The sequence below is a fragment of the Telopea speciosissima genome, chromosome 4, assembly GCF_018873765.1.
Source record: "Telopea speciosissima isolate NSW1024214 ecotype Mountain lineage chromosome 4, Tspe_v1, whole genome shotgun sequence".
NCBI lineage: Eukaryota > Viridiplantae > Streptophyta > Magnoliopsida > Proteales > Proteaceae > Telopea > Telopea speciosissima.
The window spans coordinates 14,917,140-14,938,742 of NC_057919.1; the positions used below are offsets into that span (position 1 = coordinate 14,917,140).

General features: G+C 37.9%; 2 protein-coding genes across 19 annotated transcripts; one reads left to right on the forward strand and one right to left on the reverse strand.

Moving 5' to 3' along the window:
- Window positions 1-1,400: 1,400 nt before the first annotated feature.
- Window positions 1,401-3,404, forward strand: LOC122659868 (arabinosyltransferase RRA2-like). Its single transcript, XM_043855013.1, has 2 exons — window positions 1,401-1,681; window positions 1,891-3,404. The coding sequence occupies exons 1-2, from the start codon at window positions 1,496-1,498 to the stop codon at window positions 3,007-3,009; spliced, it is 1,305 nt and encodes a 434-aa protein (XP_043710948.1). The 5' UTR covers window positions 1,401-1,495; the 3' UTR covers window positions 3,010-3,404.
- Window positions 3,405-5,881: 2,477 nt separating this feature from the next.
- Window positions 5,882-20,580, reverse strand: LOC122660530 (G-box-binding factor 1-like). 18 transcript variants are annotated; one of them, XM_043855881.1, is made up of 12 exons: window positions 20,497-20,580; window positions 17,413-17,560; window positions 17,294-17,341; window positions 17,084-17,176; window positions 16,889-16,975; window positions 16,434-16,594; window positions 16,256-16,316; window positions 15,910-15,958; window positions 15,533-15,828; window positions 13,584-13,661; window positions 7,510-7,635; window positions 5,882-6,280 (listed from the first exon to the last, which is right to left on the reverse strand). In XM_043855881.1, exons 2-12 carry the CDS (start codon window positions 17,470-17,472, stop codon window positions 6,083-6,085), a joined length of 1,257 nt encoding a protein of 418 aa, XP_043711816.1. In that variant the 5' UTR covers window positions 17,473-17,560; window positions 20,497-20,580; the 3' UTR covers window positions 5,882-6,082. The 18 variants fall into 18 exon arrangements, with proteins under 18 accessions (XP_043711816.1, XP_043711815.1, XP_043711814.1 ...); XM_043855880.1 differs by having other exon boundaries at window positions 16,256-16,313; window positions 16,434-16,600; XM_043855879.1 differs by having other exon boundaries at window positions 16,434-16,600.
- Between the last annotated feature and the right edge of the window lie 1,023 nt (window positions 20,581-21,603).

A 21,603-nucleotide genomic window follows, 5' to 3' on the forward strand; every position in this document is an offset into this window, starting at 1 on the left:
GTGTTTGTTTCGGCAGGTCCAAGAAAAATCATTGGAGCAACACAATATTTGCCATGTGGCAGTGGAGACTGAAATTTGTGGACCCTATGGTCTCTTGCTCATATGTTTGTTTTAGTCCGAAGAGAGTTGGCCAAATGGCAAAATAAGCCTTTGAAAATCTTGTAGGAAAATGAAACTTAAAGAGAAATGGATGATTGAAAATACAAAGGGTATATACCAACACAACAAAATGGACAAGAGATCTCTACTTGATCGCATGGTCTCTACACAAGCATCTAAGTCAATGGGTGAGTACGTCTGGGTTTCTACCCAGGGGGCAGGCAGAGGTATCATCTCACGGTGTCCTGTGAAAGGAAGTACAAAACACCACCAAGTAGAGATCTTTTCCCCTAACAAAATATATGATTGAATTTGAATGAAATCTTATTGGACCTGTGACCAATTTAAAAATAGGTAAAAAGAACACTAATCAATCTGTGGTTCTTGTGCCTAGACACAAATCAATACTTTTGTGAGCGAAAAGCCCGTTCAACCCCAAGTGAAATAAAAAATTATGTATAAACCAATACCCTTGTATGCACTTTGATTGGCTATCATATTAGTGCAGGGGCTACACGACCAGTTAGTTTCTTACATCACTAAAATATTTGTCATGTGGCAGCTCAATTGAGACCTAAATGATACTGCCTAAGGTCCCTTGCTTATAGATCCAATTTCATCTCCGAGGGGATTTGCCAAATGGCAAGATAAGAGTAAAAAAAAATAAAGACTATGGGAGAAGGAAGGGAATGATTGGAATTTGAGTAGTTGTGCATGGGCATCGGGGTCTTCTACTGTCGAACAGGGATAAGGCGGTCTTTTCAATCTTGCTGTCTGAAGTGCACGAAAGTAGGGGCAGCTAGAAAATGAAGGATTCAGATCCTATGCATGGACACATCCGAGGAAGCATAATAAAAGGATTAAAATAATTGGAGAGGTAAGTTCCTCTCCAAAATGATGATAATGATGATAATGATAATGACAAATTGACAAGGTGGCTGAAAGAAAAATCTCCCCAGTCCTTCAGTAGTGGATACAGATGTACGGCTGAGCAGACTGTCAACGCACCCCAAGGACTAGCTCTAACCGTCCGATGCGCTGAAGAGGATCATGGTCTCTACAGTTTCTGCAATCTTAAGTTCTAACCCCACGAATTCACGATGCCACGACTTTTCTTATCTTTCTCGGACTACTTTTCTCCGGATTTTGCTGAGAACTTGAGAGAGAGAGAGAGAGAGAGACTGGGACTTTATACACACACACACACAGAGAGAGAGGTTACAAATTAACAATGGTTGCAGCACAGTTTTTCTATATAAAAAGTAAATCTTTCTGGTTGTGATTGTAAAAACCTCAATTTGAATGCTGTAGAAGGGAGGAAACTCTCTCCCTTTCTCGTTATTCTCTCTGTTTCTCTCTGTTTTTGGATGTGTGGAACGTCGCCATATACGAAGATATGACGGGTCGAAGAGACGGTTTATCGATGAAAAACAACGCACAGTCGAATCGTGGCTCAAGAATCGCTGTCGCCATTGCTATTGGAATCCTTGTGGGATGCATCTTTGCCTTCTTGTTCCCTCATGGGCTTTTCGGTTCCGATCTACAAATTCAAGGCCGTCAAGCTGGAAAAGACAGTCTTCTGGTATGCACTCAACTCCCTTATGTTCCCATTTTTGCTTGAAATGAAGATGTTGACTTCGATTTCAGTGTGTTGACTTAGAATTTGAGGTCTGCGATTCTAAATTGATACATGATCTAGAACTTTGTTTGCAATTACAAATTCTGGGTCTTGTGGGAATTTTCACCAATCTGTGGTTGCCATTGTTGTTTCCCCTTCCTTTTGGTTTTTAGGTTGATTTGTTCCCCTGTGAATCCGCGGAACGGATCAAAGCGTTGAAGTCCGAGTTTGTGTCGGAGTCGCAGAAGAACTCAGAGTTGAAGAAACAGGTTAGGGAATTAACTGAAAAGCTTCGGCTGGCTGAACAAGCAAAAGGTCAGGCAGAGAAGCAGATCGAAGTGTTGGGTGGAAAGCATAAAGCTGGACCAATTGGTACCGTAAAGGGTTTAAGAACCAATCCAACTGTCATTCCTGATGAATCTGTAAACCCAAGACTGGCTAAGTTACTTGAGAAAGTAGCTGTCCAAAGAGAGCTTGTTGTTGCATTGGCAAATTCCAATGTGAAAGACATGTTGGAGGTCTGGTTCACTAACATCAAGAGAGTTGGTATACTTAATTATTTGGTTATTGCTCTGGATGATGAGATTGCAAATTTTTGCAATTCAAAAGAAGTTCCCATGTACAAAAGGGATCCTGATGAGGGCATTGACTCGGTCGCAAAGAAAGGGAGCAATCATGCTGTCTCTGGTTTGAAATTCCGCATCTTGAGAGAGTTCTTGCAGCTGGGTTACAGTGTTCTTCTCTCAGATGTTGATATTGTATACTTGCAGAACCCATTCAATTATCTGTATCGGGACTCAGATGTGGAGTCCATGAGTGATGGCCATAATAACATGACGGCCTATGGTTATAATGATGTTTTTGATGAGCCTGCAATGGGTTGGGCGCGATATGCGCATACAATGAGGATATGGGTTTACAACTCTGGATTGTTTTATATAAGACCTACAATTCCTTCAATTGAGCTGTTGGATCGTGTTGCCAGTCGGCTTTCTCAGGAACCAAAATCTTGGGATCAGGCAGTTTTCAATGAAGAGCTTTTTTTCCCCTCACACCCTGGCTATGATGGACTTCAGGTATCCAAGAGAACTATGGATTTCTATCTCTTTTTGAACAGCAAAGTCTTATTTAAGACAGTGAGGAAAGATGCAAAGCTGAGAAAGTTCAAGCCTGTCACTGTTCATGTAAATTACCATCCAGATAAGCTTCGGAGAATGAAAGCAGTTGTGGACTTCTATGTTAACAGAAAACAAGATGCGCTGAGACACTTCCCAGATGGTTCGGATTGGTAGAACTTGTTTCTGGCACTCGAGAAAACTTCAGTGGTACCCTATTGAGTGCATTCAGTGATAATCTCCTGCAAATGCTCCAAAAAGTAACAGATAGGTTAACCATTCACTTTGAGAGCTACGTGAAATATGTGTTTTAATTTCCAAAAGAGTTGATTCCCCTTAGATTTTATTTTATTGATGTGATAAGTTTGTATGATGTTTCTTTAGATAGTCTACTTCCCATGTAGGATCTAAAGTGCCATATCTGGAGACAAATGATAGGGGCTTTATTGTGGAAGAGGTCAAGTATTTTTCTTTCTTAAACTTGTATTCCGGCACATCACACTGTATCAGACCCTCTCCTTCTGTACTGAATCTACTTGAATTGAAAATGACAGCTGGAAATTTGATCTGGACTTTGTGAAGGCCCAGCCTTATGTTTCATCCAGTTTTATATTGTGCTTGTAGAGAAGAAATCACCACAGTAAGTTCATATGTTTAGGGTTTAAAGAATCCATTAATCTTCACTTTCAACACTTTGTCTTGGAAAACTGGGAGATAAAAATAGAATGGTCATGGATTCTAAAATCATCACCTTTCTGAATCTCTGGACTAGGAATGCTAAGGTCTATAATTCAGTAGTTCTTTCACCAAGAGGAGTAACTGAAATTCTCTCATATATTTGTGTGTGTGTCTCTCTCTCTCCCCCCCCCCCCCTCCCCCTCCCCCCTCTCACCTTTTTTTTTTGAATATGCAAATCTAAATCTCATGATGTTAAAAACTCCATATGCAACTGACTGGAAAAGCATAAAAAAGATGCTGGAGTAGGTACAGCTTATACTTGTTCTCTTTTACTGGTGGTGCTTAAAACCTCTTCTAATTGGTTTATAATATAAAAAATGGGAGAAAGAACGCTACCTGGGTGTGTGCAGTACACTGCCCGAGCGCCTAGAAACAGAGGCGTGCGAAATGACTACTGCACCCCCATGGAAAGGCAAAATTTTTCAGGGGTGAGGCGGTCATTTCGTGCACCCTGGTGTCTGGGCGCAGGGGCAGTGCACCACACATGCCCAGGTAGCGTTCTCTTTCCCATAAAAAAATATATGACTAACTATTTTGGTACCTGGCCAGATATTGGAGAATAGGCCACCAGAAACTCATATACCTTCCCAGTTACCACTGGAATCTGCTCAGTTACTCATCGATCTACTGCATAAGAAGGGAAAAAAGGGGAAGTCACTGGCAGAATGTCTCCAGTGACACTTCATCCTCATTCCCTATGTATATACAAAAAACACCAAAAATCAAGAGGACTGATTCAACTAGAAAAACTTGGCTAATTCCTTTAAAGTTGTACCAAAGGAACTCCTCCAAGGCTTATACTTACTGCTGTCCAATGTTCAACCCTCAAGCCTTTTTCGCAACAGCAAAAATGGGCCTGATAAGGTTTTGAAATAACCATGCTTTCCTTTCTTTGTAAAAAGAACCATAACACAGCAGCAGGTAAGAGTCTCCATTTCTTCTTAACTCTTTCTAATGAAGCCACTGGATTGCAGTGTGTGAGAGCAGGTTTCAGGTTCAATATTGAGGGAATTGATACCATAAAAAGGGCAAAGAATTTGTGTGGCAAAATATGCACACGAAAAGAGATGGTCTACTACATTCCTCCCAGTGGTGAACATCAGATTGGCTAGAGAGTAGCCCCTTTTGAGGGTTGTCCAAGATAATATTTTATCTTTAAAAGTCATCCACAGAAAGAAAATCTTTTGTATAGAACGTCTGTCTGCCATATCAGCTTCCATGGATCTCCATAGGTGGCCCAAACAAGAAAGATCTAACAGGTTGAGGTAAGAAGTTTTTGTGAAAAGCTCTTTTTGAGAGTTGCAGGCATCATGTGGAGTATCTCTTCTTAAAGATTCACTTCAGCTCTATTTAACACACTTAAAAGGCCATAGGAAGCGTCGTGGCTGGCACGTAGGATCTACTAATATCGGCCTTCCTCTTGATTCATCCTTCATTGTTCATTAATTAATAACTTACCTTTGCCTCTGTATCTTGTACAGCTCTGAAGTTTTGAAGTCCAGATCAAATTTCCAGCTTTGAGGCAATTGAACTTGGGTATGGTGCTGGCGAAGTCATTGTTGATGAATCTGAGGCTGCAAATGCCAGGGATCTTGCGAAGGGCATTGATGTCGATCTTGCCCAAGAGGCCTATTGAGGTTCTGTCGGTAATTCAGTTCTGAATCAGTCGGGAAATGGTCACATGCCTCGCTGGAAATAGCTGAGGCCTGGCCTGATACAGGCCTAATGGTCTTGATCTGATTGTCTATCTTGGATCATCATCTTCAGACTCATTGCCTTCGCCCAGGGCAGGGCAGGGCAGGGCAAAGCCAAGCCAGCAGACCACTCTCGTGCTTACTAACTGTTTCCTGATTTGGGCAAACTGTATCTTCAATCCTTGACAGTTCCTCCTACGTACTTTTGGAAATTTAGAGGTTAGGTCTTAGAGATGCCCTTGGAGTACCATCAGTAGAAATGGTTCAGGGATTAATAAAACAAAAAAACCTGCTAAGACTTTCCCTTCCAAAATATGTAGGTGTAATTGATTAGGAAATCAGAATCGAGATCCAGATCAGGCCCAGTCAGTCAGAATCGGCCGGAATCAACCTGAACCCTAGAAACACAACATGGATCAACCACTCCAGATCAGCTAGAATACCACTCCAGATCAGCTGGAATCGGAATCAGGCTCAGCCAATTCCGATCTGTATTGACCTATTCAAGTAATCCGATTCCGATTCTTGAAACCCTGTTCACCAGTCTTACCTTTGCATCCACTTATTTATTTTAGGGGAAAATTTTACTCGACACACTCAGCAGAGAAGAGTATCCACCAAAGAAAGGAAACTTGCTATATAACCATTAGTCCAGAACAGTACAACATCTAACACCCAGTTTGATTTTACAACAATGTACATACATAGTATCCTGGATTTGAAGAGATTCTAAATACATAAGACAGTCAATCAGTCGGGACAGAAAAGTAAGGGTTAAGGCTCTAAAAATTAGTACTATAACAAAAAGATGTTTTGTGTTAATTAGAAACTAAATCAAGCTTCCCATTAGAGTTAAAGAAATTCCCTTCCTTCTGACCAGGAACTGAGCCACCTCCCCTTGAAGTATCTTGTACATTGCCGCCTCCGTCACCTTTTGCAGAATTAATAACTGTCTTTGTATTATTAGTTTCTAGATTAGCTACTGCATCTGGTCCATACAAACGAGTCAGCTCTTCCTGTTCCAGCAAATAATCTCTATTAATGACAACTTCATCAATAATCACAAAAATGGTTTTTTTGACATCTAAAAAGATCCACTCCCTTTCAAGTATTATAACCATTGTATGGTTTTCACTTTTAAGTACTTTGTCCATCTCCAATTCAGTCTGAAGACTAATGAACAATCTGCTTTAATGAGCCAAAAGATCTACTGATTGGATGACTAAGGTATCCATTCAATGCAGTTTTTGAGTAATCTCATCATCTCATGAGGTAAACTTCAGCCCAAGAACAGTCTACCAAGTGTTTTACTGTTCACTAATGTCAATTAACCTTGTAAGTTCACAAGTTGTCAAGCAATTGATGGAAACATGAATGGGTCCATGTTATAAAGGACTCCCACCAGATCTCATTGGTCAAATTTCAATCCAAAATGAACATTTTATATGGGTCAAAATTATGTCCAAAGTTTTTTTTTTTTTAATTAGAAACATACCATTGCCACAATTGTACTGATAGATATCTATGGCATTCTTGTAAATTTCTATAACTTTGAACATATTTTGAATCCTATTACAAACTCATATTGGGCTGGAACTTTACCGATTAGACAGGTGTATGATCCTCTATAACATGGAGCTGCTCATGTGGCCATGTCCACCATTTCTTGCCATGTGATGAACAGTGACTTTTACATTAATTCACCAACCTTAGGGAAGGTTAACTTTACCCTTATTTATATATGTTTTTTTTTTAACTTTTTTTTTTGGTAAAGTGTTTTTTTTTTTCCTTTCATGCCTTTGTAGCTCGGCTTTCCATTCATTTAATAAAGCAAGTTATTCATCAGTAATACTAAAATAGAACTTTAAACCATGGTGGAAAGTCAACACTTTGGAAAATGCTGAAAAATGTACGATGGACTGTAGTAAGAAGCCCAATACATGGTGGCCATATAGTGGAATTCAACTACCAAATTTGAAATGTGGCATGAGTCAGACACATCTATGCAACAATGAATGCATATTTAAAAGATGCAAACAAACAAATGTAAGAGACAACAGACTTTATGGAATCATGAATCGTTAAGTAAGAGTTTAGTCTGAAGAAAGTTTATAATCAGCACTGCAGAATTAGTCTAATCACAAGAGTGAAATATAAGACTAAGACAACTAGAAACGTAATTGGGAAAATAAAATACCAAGAAAAAAAATGGAGGATATAGAAACAGAAGATTATCAAATCAAACCATTATGGAACTATTTTCAGATGTTAGCTTTGTGCATTCCTCAGCAAGCCTTTGCAGCTCATCTTTGAGTGCACGATTTTCATTTGATAGTGCCTCCACCTTCGATTGTAGCTCTTCACATTCAGCCTGAAAAAAAAAACAAGAGGAAATTCATCACACACAGAGTTTCAAGGGATTTCAGGGTATAGAAAAAATTAGCAATATAGTGTGTTATAAAAAAATTCAAAGTTTCAAGATTACTAAATCTTCATGCAACCCAAGTGACATTTTGGTTAAGTCAGCAGTCTATCAGAAGGAATACACAGAATGGAACAATGCGCTTCTGGTTTTTCTTGCTGTTGTTCATGGTATAAGGGTAGAGCCACCCCCTTGGACTAGGGCAGCGTATCGGAAAGCTGGTTTTAAAAGACGTTTCAAAGACGTATCGAAGAGACGCTCGATACACTTAAGAATTAAGATACACATGGATATGCTTATGATACATGCATAGCAAGTGTTTTCAGTATTGTACACTACATCATTAAAATTTTTATTGGCAAGTGCAATATCAAAACCTATTAATAAGTAATAAAAAATAATTACACACTTGAAAAAGAAAAATCAATAAGTGTGTTACGATACTGGCTTAAAGTAACCCCTAAAGGTTCAAACCAAGCAAGCCTTATGTATGTATAAACATACTAATAAGTAATATCAACTAGATGGGGCTTAATTTTATATATGTTAGACACCATTGGCTGATCTATGTCCTCATGGAGTCTGATTGTTTTTTTTCTACCAGTAAATATATTTTTATTTTCAAAATTAAAAAAAAATATTTCAAAAAATCCAAAAAAAAAAAGGAAAATTATTTTGTTTTGGTTTGAAAAATAAAGAAAAGTTATGAAAGGAATTCCAACGTGTTTTTAAATGCATATGAGGCTTATTATGTTGCTCCATATTTGCTTTTGTTGTATTAGGCCAATTTTTTCCCAAAAAAAATATGAAAATTTAATTTTAATTAAGAGAAAAATATAAGGGTTAGGGGAAAATAATAAGTAGCTGCATAGTTGATGTACCTCAACTAATAATAACTTGTTTTCTTCATACAAAAGTATGGTGGTGAGATAATGGCTACCCAGGGAGGAGATGGCGACAGAAGAGACATAGCATGGCAGCATTGAGTGCCAATTGGAGGTGACGAGAAAAACACAATATCATTATTGTGGTAAGAAGATCATGGGAGGTGGGGCTACTAAATTGAAACAACATTTGGCTGGGAATGGTACAAACATAGTACTAGATTTCCAAAATGTTTTTACCGAAACCGAAATTGCAGTCAAAACCTGTACATTTTTTTCCCTGAGTTTCGATGGTTGGTTTTGTGGGCCAAATGGCCAAATTAGGTTATGAAACTTCTAGGACACTCTATTTTAGCCCCTCTAAACATAGTGGAACCCTTAGATTTTAAAAAATCACACCCAAAATGGTAGTTTGACTTCGGACTTTATGTTGGTAGTGTACGTTGTATACATTGTCTAATATGGCCTATTCTACACAATTTTTAGTACTAGAACCCACATAATTCAAGTAAAACAACTTAAATAAGTATTAACAATGAATAGACATCAAATTATAAACCGTTTGATAAATCATGCATCATACATGGTTTGTTACAAAGAGTCACATATATCAAAGTCAACAATAGTACAATATACAACCAATGAGTCACCCCTATGCCCATCCTAGACTCCTAGATTTCTAGGACCAAAATGAGTTCCGAGAAGGCTCATAACCACTAGAATGTTGCTACTGCTACTAAACCAAGTTATCCTCCAACTGTTGCACAAAAGCTGGCTATGTCATAGAACAGCAGAAGAAACGCTCGAAGTCATCCACGGCAGCCCTATAAATGGGATCATCAACATACTGCACGTACACTAACCTAGGATATGGTTCTCTGAACAGTGTAGAACGTGATCGAGAGCCACTGCCACTGGATGGTGCTTATGGAACCGTCACTACCATGTATGGTGGTTGTGGAACCGTCATCGGCTTTTGTGGTTGTGCACAAAAGCTAGCTATGTCATAAATGTTGTTCATGTTTCATTATTTCCTCACTTTTCCAACATATTCTGGTCAAGTAATCGGTCTTGTCCTGATTATGGACTGATTAACCAAGACCGCCTACAAACCCGATAAACTTAACCAAATAAAGATTTGGTTTCATTCTTGTGCTAGGACCAATTAAGTACTTAGTCTGGTTCGATGTGGGCCCAAATAGGGTGGTGCCTATGGCCAGCCTGACCAAAAACCATCCAAACCAACCAAATTGACACCCCTACACAATAGCATCTAAGAATCACCAGAGTAGATCTCACCCTATTAAATCAAAGATTAATTCTGGTTCAGGTCAATCAACACTACGAATTTTTCAGCATATACTATACTCAAGGTGATGCAGTTAAGGATATTCAATTGGGCCAATTGGGCCCCATAAGATTTTATTTTGGCCCATGTTGGGTTCTATGGGCCTTGGTAATGTAGTCCTAGATAGGTAGGAGACCTACTAGGAGCCAAACAACAGGATCAACTAACAAAAGGGGCTGCTGGTTCGAATGGACAGCACTAGGATTTAGGTCAATTCCTAGGGTTAGGGTCCGATATTGGGAAAGAGGTTTATAGGGTATTAATGGGCAAGTCTAGAGGGCTATTATGGTATAAAAAGGTTAAGGTTTGGATGAGTTTTGAAATTCTGCAATTTTGGGCAGAATTGAATTTTAGGTCAAAATTAGGGTTAAGTTAGGTTTAGGTTAGGGTTGTCTTATATGGTAATGATAGGCAGGTGTAGGGAAGTCTAATGGTATAGGTTTTATGATGTTTAAGTGAATGGAAGTAGGTTAGATGAGTTGGACAGCAAGATAAGGTTATTGGAGACAATTCCTAATGGAGGTAGGAGTAGGGGATTCTAGGGTTTAGGGTGGTGGGGGTTTGATGAAACTTGGATCGAGTGTCAATAATGATGTAAGGGATGTATGCTGAAAGTTTGGTTTGAAACTAATGGACAGATTTGAAGTTATGGAGCAATCCTAGTTAGGGTAGTAGTGAGAGGAAGAAGGTTTAAACAAAGTTTAGATTCAAACTTACTGGATTTGAAAAGATCTTCAATGGCAGCAGCTTTGAAGATGAATAATGGGGTCTCCCGCGATCTACAAGATGCAAGGAGATAAGTAGTAGCCCTCCCGATCTTCACGATGCAAGGAGTCGATTGGAGATCCACCAATCCCTTCACCTTGATATTACTCACTAGGCAACCTTGATATTACTCACAAGGCATACTCATGATGGAGCAAAGGCAGCAACAAAGGCAGCAAGCATAAAGCTAATTTTTATTAATCAAATTCGTATTCAATGGTGGCCTCCCTTACAAACTTATATAGAATACTCAAAAATAGACTTAGACACTAAAAATGAATGGCCTAACCGTATCCCTAACCTATAAGGTAACTTAAACTGACTAGGAAACTAGAATACTAAAGGAAACAGACTCAAAACATGGCTGGACTTATAGAATCCTAATCCAGCCCAACTTACATCACATGACCACTTAAGTTGTCACATGACCACTTAACCAAGTCACATGATCACTTAAATTGAACCAATTGGAAGCAACCAATTTGAACCGGTTCAATTAAAAAACATAAAAATAAACTAAGTATTGGGCTAATCCCGTATGCAACCTATATACCCATATTTTAGGCCCATAAAAGTGGTCTATTACATTAGAAACCCATGGGATCAAAGGCCCAACATGTATGTAACCCAACCCTAGACTTATTCTCAATGAAACAAGCCCTATTTGGTGATGAATCTGCATCACTTGGGCTTTTTATTTTTGGGTTTATTGATGTAACGGGCCTAATTTATAAGCTCATAAAGTGGTGACAAAGTTAGCATACGGGATTAGTAGTTAAGTGTTTTAGTCCGATTAGGATACTCAATAGCTTTTAAGAGTTCTGTTCTAAGTCTATTTACTTTAAGTCAGTATAAGAGAGTGATTAGGAGTCTTTTCATAGTCAATTTAATAATTTCAGAAGGAATCTATATATGTATTCACACACACCCCCAATCAACTTAAGATGTTTTGAGTAAATCTGAGTTTTTTTTTTTTTTTTGGGAGCTGTTGAGCTTCACATACGGGATTGGTATACCATGCCCAATTCTTTTCTTCTCTTCTCTTCTCTTCTTCTCCATTGATTACAAGGTTAGTTTCTGCAATTCTCCTCTCTTCATATCAACTTCTAGTTCTGATTTTGTTCTAAGCATAAAAATCAAATATTTTTTGTGTTTATTGAATTCCGACTGCAACTAGGAATTTTGCTAAAATTTCAAATATAATCATTAGATTTCAATTATGCATTTCTGCTTCCATACTAAGCAATTAGTTCCTGTTCTAAACATTCTTACCTTTTCCAAATTCAAATTTGAATCCGATTTCTTGTTTTCCTACTACAAGTTTGATTTTATTTTAATCGATTTTCAAAGTTTGTTTTTAAGTCCATAGTCGTCACGGCGTCTAGGCGACCCAATGCATTGGAGGGGTCTGGACGAAAGCAAGGTTCGAAGTTTCGGTTGCGAAACTGTGAAATTTCGACTGAAACCTGGTAAGTTTCGAGATCCAAATGACCAAATTAGGTCCCAAAACTTTTAGAAAACCCTATTTTAGGCACTCTAAACAGTGGGAAACCTTAAATTATAAAAAATAATAAATAAATAAATAAACCAAAATGGTACGTTGGGTTGATGGTGTACGTTGTACATTACAGTATACACAAACTTTAGCACTAGAACACACATAATTCAATTAAAACAACTAAAACATGCATTAAAAAAAGTAGAAACCATTTCATATTTATCAAATGTTATACATGATTCATTACAAAGATATAGGGGTGATTTGGCCAAAAATCACAAAATTTGAGGTTTTCTAGGAAGTTTCCCTCTTTGGAGTCAAAACTAGTGAAACAATATCAAAACATGGTTGAAATTTACAGAGACATTTCGACCAAAAACATTCATTTTATACAAGTGATTTGACCGAAACTGCGAAATTTCGACCTAAACTTGGAAAGACCCAAGTATTGCACCTGGTTTCATTTCAACCTTTGTCAAAACTGAAAAATTACGCGAATTTCTGTTTATTTAGACTGAAATTTCAAACATCGGATGCAAAGCGACACCAAGGTGATCAAGGAGTCTGGGCGACGCCATGACAACTATGTTTGAAGTCTGATCTCAGATTTCTAGCTGTCATTAGGCTTGTTATTTGGTATTGAAATCAATCTCTAACCTGGTTTGTCTGAACCTTCTAACGATTCTCACATTTGGGAATTCCTTCAAGTAGGAATCGTCAGATCCTAATAATCTGACTATTGGATCAAACCTAATTTATGATATTATATTCTCCCATCCAATTTGAGCCTTTGACCAGAATTTTGCAAGAATCTGATCACTTGACTCGTTTTTATTAAAATTATTTGGAATTCTGGTTTTATTCCTTACGTGCGATCCTGTCGCAAGCTTATCTGCCACTGGATACTTACTGGTCTGAGATTAGCACTGCATTACAAAGGACCAACTTGATGATTTTCAAAAAGGAAATAATTTTTCCTTCATCAAGAAATAATACATCCTTGATTTCAGTAAACTGCTCAGTAATGTTCTTTCTCCCCAAAGTTTGACCAACTCATTGCTTCCAAAGATATTCGTGCAAAACCATTTTTCAACTATTTAAATAGCGTAATATATTGGTATTATAGAAGTGTTGCTAGATTATTTATTGTGTATTGGCTCACTTATAATTGTAGCATGTCTCTTTTCAGGACTATCCTATCTCGCCTTCTCTTATCAGATATTGAAAAAAAAAAAAAAAAAGAACTTTGCACACTGTTGATTTAACAGAAGAGGGATTTTTATTTTGGGAGGGATGATTATGAACACTTAAAAAATGACGAAAACAAGCATGTACTTTCTTTCATCAAATATAAAAATATGAGGAAGATTTCAGATTGTAAGACCAAAAAATAAATGAACACCTGTTTGCGTAATCTTGACCTTCTCGCTGACTCCCGATTAGACTGCTTCCTCCTCTGCCTTTTCAATTCACGTTCATCCTTGCCAAGTAAAAGATACAAGTCAATAAAAGTATTTTACAATAAAACTAAAACCAAGTAAATGTTGAAAGCAGCACCAAAAAATATCTATCTATATGACATCATACAAAAAATTCCAAAATTTGAAGTTGAGCAGATGTACTGATGGTCACAAAAACCAATTAAAAAAAATACATAATTGGGATAAATATATACCTCAAACAGAGATTCAAAAGATTAGATACAAGCACCTCAAAATAGCCAATATTCCTCAAATTGGAACAGAGTACATTAAAATGAGAACAGTAATCACACATACATTAAATACAACTAGCACTCACCTCAAATGTAAATAAAAAATAAAAGCACCCTAAAATATGAACATTTAACTTCAACCAAAAAAAAAGAGGAAAGACCTACAATGTGTCCATACATCAAAACACTAGTCTCCGTATATGTAAATTTGGATCAGAGAAGAAGGGAAAAGAAAAATCCTCCACATCTTTAAGTATGCAGAATACGTCTGCAATTTAAAATTCGCCAATTGCCAGCTCTGGAATATTTTTTCCACTACCCTTTTCTAGAGTACATATAATCCATTAATCCACATTTATACATAAGTGGATTTGCCCCCAGGATAAACCCTTCGGAAAAAATGTGGCCAGAGGATCCCACCAGAAATCACAAACCAGAACAGTCTGAGAGTAGCAGAAGTAAAAAAACAATAATGAAGGATTTATGCAAACCTTGAAGCCTCAACAAATGTCAATGTATTATGAAGGTGTAACAGGGCACCCAATTATGTTGCCAAAGCCCCAACACAGTGATTTGATTAAAAAAAAACTAGGACAAAAATGCGCAGGTTCCCAATCACATTAAGTATACACCAATGGTCAATATTAAGTTCTTATTTCTTTGCCATAGTTACAGATGTGTTGAGTATGCATAGGCAGCCGGAGGTTCCAGAGTGTATAATACAGTATTGATTGAAGGAAATGGATGGGGTATAAAGGTCACATAAAAATATATAGTTGCTGAACTAAAACAGATTTTATAGAGTGTAATGTTGTAGGGTGGTATATCAAAAAAAAAAAAGTACCTTAGTGTAGAAACAAAGGAGTGGTTAAGTTTGATAAACAAAATAGACCCTAAAGCAACCATTTTCTTAATCATAGTACAAACATCCATAAGGAGTGATCAGAATGAAAAGAGTGTCGCCCATAGAATTAGTCTAGGGTGGATGAAGGTGAGAGCTGAGAGATGCTTTCGGAAAGCTGCGTGATCAGTGCATATTGTTAAATAGAAGGGAAAGTTTTTATTCACACCAATATGACCAGTGTTACTTTAGGAGCAAAATGTGGGGCAACCAATAAATAACAAATACATAAACATGTGCAGCTATAATACAGATGCTACAATCGATGAGTGACAAGAGCAGAAAGGATTGAATCCAAATGAATGATTTCATAATTGGAAAAAGAATATTTAGAGCATTGTCAGAAACTTAGGGAAGTAACGAATGGCAAGATCAGGGAAAGTTGAATAAGATGGCTCAACTATGTGTAATAAATACACTGATTACACCAATGCGAAGTTGTGAAGTGCATGTTTTAGGTACAAAAAAATAGAATGGAAGCAAAAATAGAAAACATGACTGCATATGATTCAAGGAAAGATATAAAACCCTGGAAAAATGTGACTGGAAAAATAGGATTTCTCTAGAAAGCCTCAATTGGTTAGGAAGCTGGGAATGTGTCGGTTAAGTAGGCCACTCTACTCAATATTTATCAACATAAGTTGACACAATTTCCAGCCCTTGTTAAATAACTTGACATCCTTCAAAAGGGGAAACAAATATATCAAAAGCATAATGCAGCAAAGAAATCTCTTACTTGAATCCAGAGGTGTTCAGCTACAAACCCCTCCCGTCCAACCACTGGTGCTGGAGCCACTACTGGTGAGACACCGGATGCATTTGGTCTTGTCTTCAAGGGCACACCTCCAGAGGATGTATTCCAAAGGTCCATTCCTATGTTCAAATTAGTTGCAGGCCTAATTACCACAGACTTTCCTGGCTTTCCTGGCACTGAAACTGCAACATTTGCAGCAGGTTGCTCCCTTGTACTGAAAGATGATTCAACAGGTACACCACTGTATTGAGCCATATTGGCGTTCTGTGCATTTGCACCTGAGAGAATCCTTCAAGTAACAAAACTAATACATTTAATTAATAAAGGCAGAGTAAAAGTGCTTCAGATGAGAATGGTACCATCTGCAAGCATCTGGCCAAAGCTCCTCTTCTTATTCCCAGTAAGCTCCTGAAGAGAAGAATCATATTGAGAATTTGGCAAGTTTAACATGAGTAAGAAATTGATAGCAGCAAAGCTGCTGAAGCACTAGCAGCCTGCTAGGGAGTCCTTAAACAGACAGAAATATCTCACACAGTTCTTAAATTTGACATGCCAAGTCAATGAAAGCTTTCAATCTTCTATTTAAGAAGATGGGTTAAGATTTGTATGTACAGCCTGGCCAAAGCCAGTTATATCAGCCAATTTCTTTAGCCTGAAGAAATGAATCAACACCTGAAAAATATTAAACAGAAAGCAAACACATACTTGCTGGTTAGTATCCTGATCACTTGCAGCTGATGTACCCTCACTTCCACTTTCAGCACTACTTATATTTACAAAGAAAGTAATTTTGAAAGTTAGTTGATGATAATACATAAAACAGAATACGGTAAATAGAAATCTAAGTTAAAGCCTTATCATATAAAAGTTCAAACTAAACCACCTTGGTGAAGGATCGTCGTTTCCAGAACCAGAAGCAGCCATCCCCCTTTCTCCAGGCTTGCCACCAGTATTTCCTGAACTTCCGTTCGACTTCTTTGTTGAAGTCCGGTCTTTTCCATCAAGGGACTTTCCTTCCATCTCTGCAGCTGGTGGTGGTGCACCCTGAGACTGCAGAGAAAAGTTTAGAGAAGCACAAGTACAGATTATTGTGAGAAATTAACAAGCGTCCTCCTATAGGCATAATGGTAGTTTTCATTATTCTCCTTCCAACAAATTGTCAATGAAAAAGAGGAACTACACAAGTAGTCTTCCAACATTTCTCCAAATCTTGACAGGAAAAAAAAAAAGGGAACAGAGAGAGAGAGAGAGAGCATGATGGACTCCGACATCAGATATCAAATGAGATTATAACATAAGAAGCAAAATGTAAAATAATTCAAAGGAGACCATGCTCACCATAGCCATGTTAGGATGAGCACAAAGTCCTCCATGAGGATATAGAGCAGGATATGGAAGTGGGGTTCCATATGGTGGAATTAAATGCTGAAAAAAGACGTGAAGGAAAAGCAAATAAGAATGTTTCTTCTTTCAAATCATAAAATATAAAATCTGAACTTCACTTGATAGTCTCAGATGGATGGAGATTTTCACCTGACTTCCCCAAAGATAAGGATGGGGAGTTGGAGAAGAAGAAACAGGTGAGGTGAAAAAGGGGTGTGGAGTAGCACCAGGACCATAGTATGCCTATTCAAGAGGCTGAGCAATGAGCTACTAAAAGAATTCTATCAGATACTGAATATACAGATTCAGGAATCAAAACCAAAAAAAAAAATTTAAGGCCAACATATTTGCATCAGAAACCTGCAAAGGAGTTGACCAATCAGGATACAAAGGTGTTGTAGGTGTCTCCTGTAAATAAAGGAAGAATTGTCAAAAAAAAAAAAAAATTAGAGAGAGAGACGGCAGGGTTGAGGGAGAACCTGAGTTGAAGCAGTTGGTTTTGAGGGCTTAGCAGGTGTATTTTCATCCCCTGAGCCCATTTTGCACCGTAGCACAACACATCTAGCCTCTTTAGACACAATATTTTATCAGTAGATCTCCTAAACCATCAAAGATTTCAAGAAACACCTGAAATGATCATGCCAGGTAAGAGTCATTTTAATCATTGGATAATTTCAGTTTAGAGCCAATTATTCATCATTAGTACTGGTGTTCTCTGGCAAACAGATAGCAGTACATAATGTTTAGATCAGACAAATAGTCATAAGTATAGATTATTCTATTACCAACAACAAAGGATTTTTGCAAAAGAAACTTCATAGCATCAAGTTCTTGCATTGAGCCAAGCAACTTCTATTGGAAGCTGGAAACAAGGAACAATCCAAAACATAAAATGTACATCAGAGAAGATTGCTCAAAGTTTTACTGTACAATAAGTGACTCCTTAGTCAAATGCTTTAGGTCCATAGGTTAGCCATACCCTGTTGAGATGAATTTATATGGTAAATAGGATATTTTGTCTCACATTCGTTTGATCTTTGGCTATCTTTGTCTAACAGCCAAACAACTCAAAGGAATAAGATTAATATCATACCTCATTTGTCTCTAGAATACTACATGGAGCATTCAAGGAATTTCTGGCACTTTCTGAAGGTTTACCCAACTAAGTTCAATATTCAGGTTTTCATTCATTCCAACATTTCCTTTATCGGTAATCACAGTTATGGTTTACCAAAAAAAAAATCACAGTGATGAAGCCATCCCTTTGGTCCATACTAATGAAGTTAAGACACTTAGAAGACTTGCAACAAACCCTCCCATCTTTTGCCAAATTATTTGGGCCGAGTTTAATAGGACACAATGGATTGTTCCACAATTTCAGCTCTGATATTTCATCTTGATCCATGTCATTCGTTAAATTAAAAACTCAAGATTCTACAAATTTTCAAGTGGAGATTTTCATGATTTTCCTTGTTCAGCATTTTTACATTTGAATTTCTACTAAACTTCTCTTCAAAACTTTTTTTATAGCTCAAATTTCTCTAAAAGCTAGAAATTTTGATGTTCCCATGAATTTGATAGAAGACAGCCCTTGTTCAAATTAGACTTCAGAACATTGCACAACAACCGTAGAAATGAGTTGCAAATTCGTGGGGCCCATGTGAGACCTTTTCCTGGGTCATGAGACAAATATAGTGCCAAAGAGCGTCAAAAGTTGCACAATGCAACTGGATTAGTAGGGGGAAATTTTTTTACTAATTTAGCTACTCTTAATTTTCAGTGAGCAATAAAGATACTTTTGCTTAGGCTATTTATTTTGTCATTTTGGGTGAGTTTCTCTCTCTCTCTCTCTCTCTCTCTCTTGATGTTCCCATGAATTTGATAGAAGACAGCCCTTGTTCAAATTAGACTTCAGAACATTGCACAACAACCATAGAAATGAGTTGCAAATTCGTGGGGCCCATGTGAGACCTTTACCTGGGTCATGAGACAAATATAGTGCCAAAGCGCATCAAAAGTTGCACAATGCAACTGGATTAGTAGGGGGAAATTTTTTTACTAATTTAGCTACTCTTAATTTTCAGTGAGCAATAAAGATACTTTTGCTTAGGCTATTTATTTTGTCATTTTGGGTTAGTTTCTCTCTCTCTCTCTCTCTCTCTCTCTCTCTCAAGTCCTTACAAGACTTCACCTTGGGCTATTCACATCCAATGTGGAGCACATGTGGGAATTGAGATCTTCGCGACTAAGATCTTCTCAGAGGGATTTTCTCCATCTTCAGATGAATTGAGATCTTCGCAGAGATCTTCATAGCCAAGATCTTCCCAGAGGGATTTTCTCCATCCTCGGAGGCACACCAGAGTTGCCACGCAATGGCTCTAATAAGTAATACTGCTTGTTGGGACTTGGGTAGAACTCATCCTTAAAATCTAGATATTAAGGAGAGGGTGCCCAAGTCCTTATAAGTCTTCATATCGGGCTAAAGTGGGATAATTGCTTTCGCGTGGAACCCCAACAGGTACTGCTTATGCGGGATCTTGACAAGGGTGAGTTTGGAGACAGTCATAACCATTAGAATTTTTTTGGCACAAAATGGCCGTTCTCAAGTCTCAAAGTCGGTCATTTGCCCTAGCAATTTGAACCGTTTTACCATTGCTCCAAGAAATTGCCCCTGATCCTATAGAATTCTCTAAATCTCAGACTAGCTTTTTGGTCCCCAAAAGTCCAAAACACAGGTGCACAATTTCGGTAAGCATAAACAGGAAGGAAATGCATGAATAATTGAATACCATGGATATATGATGAAGGGCAGATATGACATACTATTTTAAGTGTACATCCGAGAGACATATATTTGCATCCATCAGCAAAACCACGCCAGTACAATCCTTTTAGATCAAAGAACAACAGGAATATTATAGCATCGCTAAACCTACTTTATGAAAGAACAGTTTCAAGATAATACAACACTCAATAAATCATTTTCACAATAAACTCAAGTGATTTCAACCAGAGAATTTATCACTCTCAACGCAATGTTCATCCTAAAAGTATCTTCTAGACTTCTTTCTTCTTCTTTTTTTTCTTTTTTTTTTGTTTTTTTGGGGGGGAGGGGGGACAATTGAAGGTGCATGAAACAACAAAATGAGACCTCCACAAAAGAATGGAAAATTGAACAAAAGCCTGCCCTAATTCCAAAATCAAAATCCATCCAGAGAACCCATTATTTAAAACGACAAGGTAAAAGAAATAAGCCATCATTACAAGGAGATAACAGAAACCCAGAACACCCATATCTGATAAACCATAGGAGCTAATTGATATGAGCAACACAAACTCAATTCCACTGAGTAGTAAGGATGGGGATTTAGGGAGTGAAAAGATGCCATTTGAAACCTCTCCCTTCACCCCCCCCCCCCCCAAAAAAAAAGGCACACCCATTCACACAGACAGACAATCAAAAATTAGAAGAAGAAAAAACACTAATGAATCTAAACGAAATAAATTGAACTTCAAGAGGCTCCCAGGCGAACAGAGAAAGGGTGAGACAGAGAGAGACTGACCCGTTTTCATGGCGTAAAAAGAAACGAAGAGTGAAGTGGAAGTCCAGGTTGGACAGACAGCGGACAGTGAGTCCAGGTCTGAAATGGGATCTGTTCTTGCATTACACTTCCAAGTACAGACACGGTCCTTGTTACCACAAGAGAGAGAGAGGGAGAGAGGCCAAAGGTGTAAATCTGCAATTCTGCTCGCTCCTTACGCTGCGGTTCTTTGCCTATGCTACGTGTCTCGGAGAGTCTACATGGTTCAATAAAAATCTTCTACAATACCGGCGGGGCGGTAGTGCATATCCGACGGTCCAGCACAGGCCATGTGTCACCTGACTTACATCATTATAGAATAAACAGTTGTCAAATCCTAATTGGATTCGTATTTTAGGTTTTTACCAGATAGATAAAGATGGACTTCAACAACTTTCCAATTAAGAATCCCAATTCCGAATACCCACCACCACCTTGGGTCCCATTGACAAAACTAACGGATATGATTCCTTTTCACATGATATGATTGACTGGGAATGGGTTCCTGTCTTGAGCAGTTGAGCTAAAGAGCCGTATCGTTGTAATTAGGATTCCAGATGGTGCAAGTTCACCCCATTAAAGCTTTACATTAACGGGCCCCACAGTTGGTGGATCATGGTCTATGGTCCTTCCAGTTCCACCTTTTACTCGTATTTGCAGAAAATATTATCCGTTTTCGGATAAGGAAAGACAGGTTTGTACCCAAAAAAAAAAAAAAAAAGATAAGGAGAGACAGAATGGCTAACGTACGCCTAGGAAGTTGGGACTTCAACCTTTGACTGAAACGTTTCTATCTGTTAAACTGTAATAAATCTCTGTGCTGTTCTTATTCTTCTCTAAGATCTCTGTGTTTCTCTCTAATTTCATGAAGTTGTCTTCCTGTCTTCCTGACCCTGCTATCTCTCTTTGATCACCAGGAGCTGCAACTTCCTTCTTCTGGTGGCGGAGAACTTTCCTTATTTTGGATCCATTGTATCAAATTGTATTTTAGATTATACAGTCTATTGTTCATTTGTTCGATTGTCTAGATTTAATGATTCTAATCTGACGTATCCTAAACACCTGGCTGAAGAAATTCTCTCTTTCACC